Genomic DNA, 6,667 nt, shown 5'->3' with positions numbered 1-6,667 from the left:
TGGTATACGGGAAAAAAAATTATTATTGATATAAATATTTTTATATACGAAATAATCAATTATTTATCTAAATATTTATTTTTCTTTTTTTTTAATTTTAATATTTTAATTAAATTAAATGATGTATCCAAATTCGCATAACAGAACAGAACCCGTGCGTATGCACAGGTTTGTTACTAGTTTATATTATCAACCGAAGTTTAAAAATTCCGTGTACATGTTTTTCTTATAAATAGGAAAAAAATGCAAAATCAAAAAACTCACATTTACAATAAAAATTACGTTTACACCTTAATCAAGGGCACACCTCATTTAAAGTTGTTTCATCTAAAAATAATTTTGTCTAAAAATTATTTATTTGATAAAATAATATGATGTTCTAGAATTTGAATCAAAACATTGCATATTCATTTAAAAAACTAAATAATAAAGTCTAGAAAGAGTAATAAAGGAAAAACCTTAAAATAAATTAGTTGAAAAAACTATGAATTTAAAATTATTTATTTCCAAATTGAGGATATCCACCTCTACAATTTTAAATCGCATAAATAAAATATAATTTTGTTTTTAATTAAGTTAGAATTAAAACAACTAGTGTGAGCTGTATTTTGACCAATTTTGAATTATAAAAACTAATGTGAGTTGTATTTTAACCAAATTAAATGCTCATACCCCCATACCCTTGTTATTTATACATAATCCTTGTAACACAAAAACTCAAACTCAAAGAGATGGGAATTTCTAAGTTTTATTTGATTGCCCTTATAGCTATGCTACTCATCTCTCTTGTTGTTAGTGATCATCATACAAATTATCAAATTAATAGAAAAGTATCTATTATTCCAAATCCATCTCAATCGCCACATTTACATTCTCCTATTACAGAAATAAAAAGAAAAGTTCCAAGCGGTCCAAATCCAGAACAATCACCAGAATCACCTCCCACCATGCAAACGTCTTACAACTTTGTTAGAGAAATAAAAAGAAAAGTTCCAAGCGGTCCAAATCCAGAACAATCACCGGAATCACCTCCCACCATGCAAACGTCTTACAACTCTGTTAGAGAAATAAAAAGAAAAGTTCCTAGCGGCCCAAATCCAAAACAATCACCGGAATCACCTCCCACCATGCAAACATCTTTCAACTTTGTTCGAGAAATAAAAAGAAAAGTTCCCAGCGGTCCAAATCCAGAACAATCACCGGATTCACCTCCCACCATGCAAACGTCTTACAACTTTGTTCGAGAAATAAAAAGAAAAGTTCCCAGCGGTCCAAATCCAGAACAATCACCGGATTCACCTCCCACCATGCAAACGTCTTACAACTTTGTTCGAGAAATTAAAAGAAAAGTTCCCAGCAGTCCAAATCCAGAACAATCACCGGAATCACCTCCCACCATGCAAACTTCTTACAACTTTGTTCGAGAAATAAAAAGAAAAGTTCCCAGCGGTCCAAATCCAGAACAATCACCGGAATCACCTCCCACCATGCAAATGTCTTACAACTCTGTTAGAGAAATAAAAAGAAAAGTTCCAAGCGGTCCAAATCCAGAACAATCACCGAAATCACCTCCCACTATGCAAATGTCTTACAACTTTGTTCGAGAAATAAAAAGAAAAGTTCCCAGCGGTCCAAATCCAGAACAATCACCGGATTCACCTCCCACCATGCAGACGTCTTACAACTTTGTTCGAGAAATAAAAAGAAAAGTTCCCAGCGGTCCAAATCCAGAACAATCACCGGAATCACCTTCCACCATGCAGACGTCTTACAACTTTGTTCGAGAAATAAAAAGAAAAGTTCCCAGCGGCCCTAATGATGCTCAATCCCCTCACTCAAATTCCACTGTGAAAAGGTCCTAAGATTGCAACTTCATTGGAGAAATGAAAAGAAAATTCTTGCCAATCTAAAGTGAGCTAAATCACCCGATTCACCTCTTATCGTGAAGTATTAGTTTCTTATATCTATATTTTAAGACACGTTCTTTAGGGCATAAACACTTTATATGCTCTTAGTTTATTTATCCAACTTTCGTCAATATCATGTAAAACTATGCAATATTTGTTAAGATTATATTATGATGATGAACGTAATATGATACACCATTTTAATATAGCTTAAACTTCTGTTAGTTTTTCCCTTGCATTTTCTTATAAGAATAAAATAGAAATTATGATAGGTGTTTTTTTCTTTTATGCAGTGACTTTTTACATTAAAATAGAGAATGGTGAAGAATATTTTTTAATTCATCATAAAAAATTGCTATTATTATTTTTTTAACATAAGTTTAATACTCAAAATGATAATCTTTAATACTGGCAGAAGAAAAGAGATAAAAATAAAGTTGATGTCTAGAAGTTTAAAATAAATGACTCATCATAACTATTTATTTTATTTTAATTTAATAGGTACATCTTATGAAGCAAGAGTAATTGGTTGAGATGGTAGTAAAATACTCTATTTTTTACCAAAAAAAAAAGTGTTAATATTTTGCATATAACTTTGCCTAGGGTGACAATTCAGAAGCACCCTAGAAATGGGCGATGAGGCAAGGTCGCTGAAGGGAGATATCGCCTTACCCTTGCATTTCATCGCCACGAGAGAGAGGAAACGTGTGATAAGACGTGTCTTGCATAGTGTAAAATTCAAGATAACTACTGACTCACATATTCCTTGGAAATAGGAATTCAACTGACCACCTTTTGAGTTTTGACTGGGTGGGTGGTGACCTTTTCCAAGAAAGTCCTAGGAATCCCAAAGTCCTACAAATACATCATCCCTTAAGGGAATAGGGACAACTCTTAAGTAGCCTTAGGTGTTTTTTAGATTTTAAGTTGATTATTAATGTTTTAGCGCAAAAAATAGAGTATGGTCCAAGTGGACAAAAGGAAAATAACGGAAATAAAACGTCCAAATGGACAAAGAGAAAATAGAGGAAACATAAACAAAGTGTCCAAATGGACAACGAGAAAATAGCGGAAACATAAACATGATGAATGATAAAATAAAGCATAAAGCGGGAAATATAAAGGATAATATAATAAAGTGCGGAAATTAAAGTTAATTGTTAATTGTTAAAGATGACCATCTTGAAACTTGTCAAGTATATCATCAAAGTGTTAGTAATGAAGATCGATGGTGAGTGAAGGATGTTCTCGGATTTAAATTCAATGAAAGTTTATCAGAAGCTTGATAAAATCATAGCGACTACACGATAAACTTCCATAAGTCTTAAATCAACCGCATACAATTCTCTTCCATATTTGATCTTTTTATTCGGGACATGAAATATTGCGCTATTGTAATACGGTGGGAGAACTGACTTTTTGAAATGTGCGGATATCAAGAGTCGCCACCGGCTTTTATTTTATCCAATATATAGAAAGGCTAAAAGAACAGGAAAAGACCTTTAAAAAGATTTTGAGTTCGGGGGGTAAGTTATACAAAGGGAAGGTTTAAAGCACCCTTTGTATCCATGGTTATCCATGGGCTCTTAATTGCTTAGCTCACTTTGTTTTCAAAAATGTTTGAAGTGTGGAAAAAGAATTTCGTTTAAAGACTTTAGCTTATAAATAAGTGTAGCCTTTTTGAAAATTGACTTTGAAAAGAGTGGGAAAAAGATTTTGAATTTAGAGCAAGCAATTAGTAGCAACTACCCTAAGTTTTAAAATTTGTTCTTTTAGCTTTCAGGGCTATCCATACCATAGGAGGGTAGGAAGTCCTTTTATTGGATTTAAAGGGTCATCGGAGTTATCGTTCGCCATAAGACTGTCCCTGCCATAAAGAGGGCAAGTAGTCTAAGGGAAGGATATAATAGTCATTTAATCTTTAGGCAACAGGAGAGGATACCTTAGCAATGGGACAAATCATCATTTACCGAGGCAACATCGAGGGACAAAATTGATGATGAATGAACTGAGGGCAACATTTGCTTTAGGTATCCTCAAAATCGAGGGACTTGACTATTTTAAAGGGCAACAAATAATAAGGCAACAAGACAACAAATAATAAGGCAACAGGCAGCAAGAGAGGTTACCCTAAAGGTGTGTGTGTGGCACAATCACGTGGTTAATTCAGATATTTTATCTTGTAATTAGTTATCCTAATTCAATTAACAGGCTTGCACTCCCTAGGATTACTAACCAGAGCAATTAATATTATGGCAAAATAAAAGGCATAAAAATAAAATCCTATGCTATTACAATAAACACCTGTGGGCAAAAATAAAAAGGCAAAATAAAAAAGAGAATTATTAATTTAAAATAATCAGACGGCTTGAGCCTTCATCGATTCTTAGCGAACCATGAAAAATTAAGAATGAAGAAGAGAAAGGTTAGTGTATTAAAGATCGACAACCCGAATTTATCAGGATAAATCGGGGTTTAAACAATTGGCTTAAATAAAATATGAAAAGTTAATAATTTACTATTTATCGAAAGTTCGACTTAATATAACAGTTAAATAATTATTGGATTAAATCCTAATTATTTAATTAATTTAAAAGTATATGCGAAAATTGGTTTTTAATAAAAAATAATTATTTATAAAATTATGAAAAATCGAGTTTTCAATAAAAAAATGAATTATAAAATTATTTATATAATTTTATGTGATAAGTCTTAATTAAAATAAAATAAAAAAACTATAATAATAAATAATAAAAAAGAAAGTAAAAAAAAGAATTGTACAATTAATAATAATAAAAAAATTAGAAAATACTTAGCTTTTGATCCAATGCAGCAGGTCTCTAGAGGTCTATGATGCATAGGAACAACCTGGATTTCTTGGCTGGATGGACGAAGTAGTATGGCAAGCGTGTGCGTCTTAATGCATTTGAACAACCTGGATTTGAAACTGAAGCGCGCGTAGATCCAGCCAATGAGGGCACGCCACGCAAACGTCTTCAACCTGTCTCCGTCGTTTTAGCCTCTACAACGACCTTTACCAACGGACGGCCACCGTCACTACAAACCTGCGTTTACGAATACATCCAAACACGCACAAAAATCTTTCGCGAGGCCACCATTGAGTTCGTCTAGGCCTCACGTGTCATACCCCAAAATTTACCTCCCACACTTCTCTCATAACAAAGGCAAGTTCAAATCTCAAGACATGGCTCATTTAAATGAGCCAGATAATTCACAGTCAATTGATTCAAACTGAAAGGTCAATCACAATCAAGGCATGATGCAAATCATAATCATTGGGCAAGCATCAAGTATGGGGTGCATAACCATCATTTGATCAAGAATTGATCATGATTCCATTAATAGAAACTCAGAGATGAATAAATATGAAAAGGTTCAAATTAGGGTTTCTTAGGAGAAAGTCAACCCAACTTTGACTGGGCATAACTTTCACATGGAACATCAGAAATTCCCCACTCAAAGCCTATTCTGAAGGAAATTGAATTCTCTACAACTTTGTGTCTCACAAGCCAAGGCTAGAAATGCTTCATTTAGGAGATACAAGGCAAAAGATTACAGGTCATTATCAGGCATCCTTCAAAAGCAGTTTTTTCCCAAAGAGAATATGGTCAAGATAAAAGCTTCAAATGAAGAATATGTTCCAAAGTGGCTTGTAGAGGACCTCTTGAGGTTTCTAAAAAGTATTAGAACTCCCTCATAGCTCAAAAATTGAGGGAGATATGCTTGATCAAAGTCAAGTGATTTTTAGGGACCAAATGTGAAAAAGGAGGGTTCAAATGGAGAAACTTTGCAAGAGGGCCCATAGTATTTTCATACAAACTTGGTCCACAAGCTATTAGCATGCCCAAAAATCACTTGCCACAAAAATTAGCATTATATTTGAATTAATATAATTTTTATTTCATTTTTATGATTTAATAAAGACTAAAAATCAAATATTTTGTTAAAATTATATTTTGTTTGATTTCCAATCAGATTTGATAATCAAATATAATGTAATTTCGTGCATAGTGATTGGAGAAGGAAATTAATACAAATTGGGCCAAATATAGTAGCTTAGAATTCAAGAAATCAAGTCAAATTCTCAAACATGGAAAGATTTGATTCAAAGAGTTTTTGGTTCTTTTCTTGACCTAATTTTATTCCCTATAAGTATACAACATCAAGCACCAGACTAGGGGACGCAAAAATTGAGAGAGAAACATAAGGGCAAGAACAAGAAAATCACCAAAGAACTTGGATTCGGATTTTGAGTTTTAGGAGGTTTCAGTAAGAATTAAGAGGCGCAAACGCTTCCTTGGAGACTTCTGAACGTGTCTGGATCGAAGCGCGACATCAGCACCCCCAGAAATACCTCATATCCGTCAAGGTAAGTCGTTTCAAACTTCTCTTCGATCTGAACAATACAAGCATCTTCATAATGTTTTAATCATATATTCTGGTTGGTATTGATGCTCTGATCATGTCTGGATTGTTTTCTTGGTGTTTATGTGCCTTAAGCATGATTTGCCATTAGAGGCCGGTTTGAGTTCTAGGTTTTCCAATTTGGGGTTTCTTATTGGGGTTAAAATTAGGGCTAATTGAATATACGAATGAACTCGCGTGGTTTGGGTGAGACGATTGCAGGGGTCGCGAAAGATTTATGTGAAAGTATAGCCTAATCGCTATTTTCGTATTCTGATTTGCTACGAGTAAAACCGTAGCAATTTCGTAGCTAAACTTACAGGCCTTTAGGGAAA

At 33.6% G+C, this 6,667-nt stretch overlaps 1 protein-coding gene across 1 annotated transcript; it reads left to right on the top strand.

The window, feature by feature from the left end:
- The first annotated feature begins 731 nt into the window (after positions 1 to 731).
- Positions 732 to 1,862, top strand: LOC131624795 (uncharacterized). Its single transcript, XM_058895709.1, has one exon. The coding sequence runs from the start codon at positions 732 to 734 to the stop codon at positions 1,860 to 1,862; it is 1,131 nt and encodes a 376-aa protein (XP_058751692.1).
- Positions 1,863 to 6,667: the final 4,805 nt, after the last annotated feature.

This window comes from Vicia villosa, unplaced genomic scaffold (assembly GCF_029867415.1).
Source record: "Vicia villosa cultivar HV-30 ecotype Madison, WI unplaced genomic scaffold, Vvil1.0 ctg.000163F_1_1, whole genome shotgun sequence".
In the NCBI taxonomy this organism is placed as follows: Eukaryota; Viridiplantae; Streptophyta; class Magnoliopsida; order Fabales; family Fabaceae; genus Vicia; species Vicia villosa.
This window is presented reverse-complemented; position numbering and strand designations above follow the sequence as displayed.

What these genes read in the sequence shown, in the direction of transcription:
- LOC131624795 (XM_058895709.1), top strand. Translation starts at nt 732, where the DNA reads ATGGGAATTTCTAAGTTTTATTTGATTGCCCTTATAGCTATGCTACTC.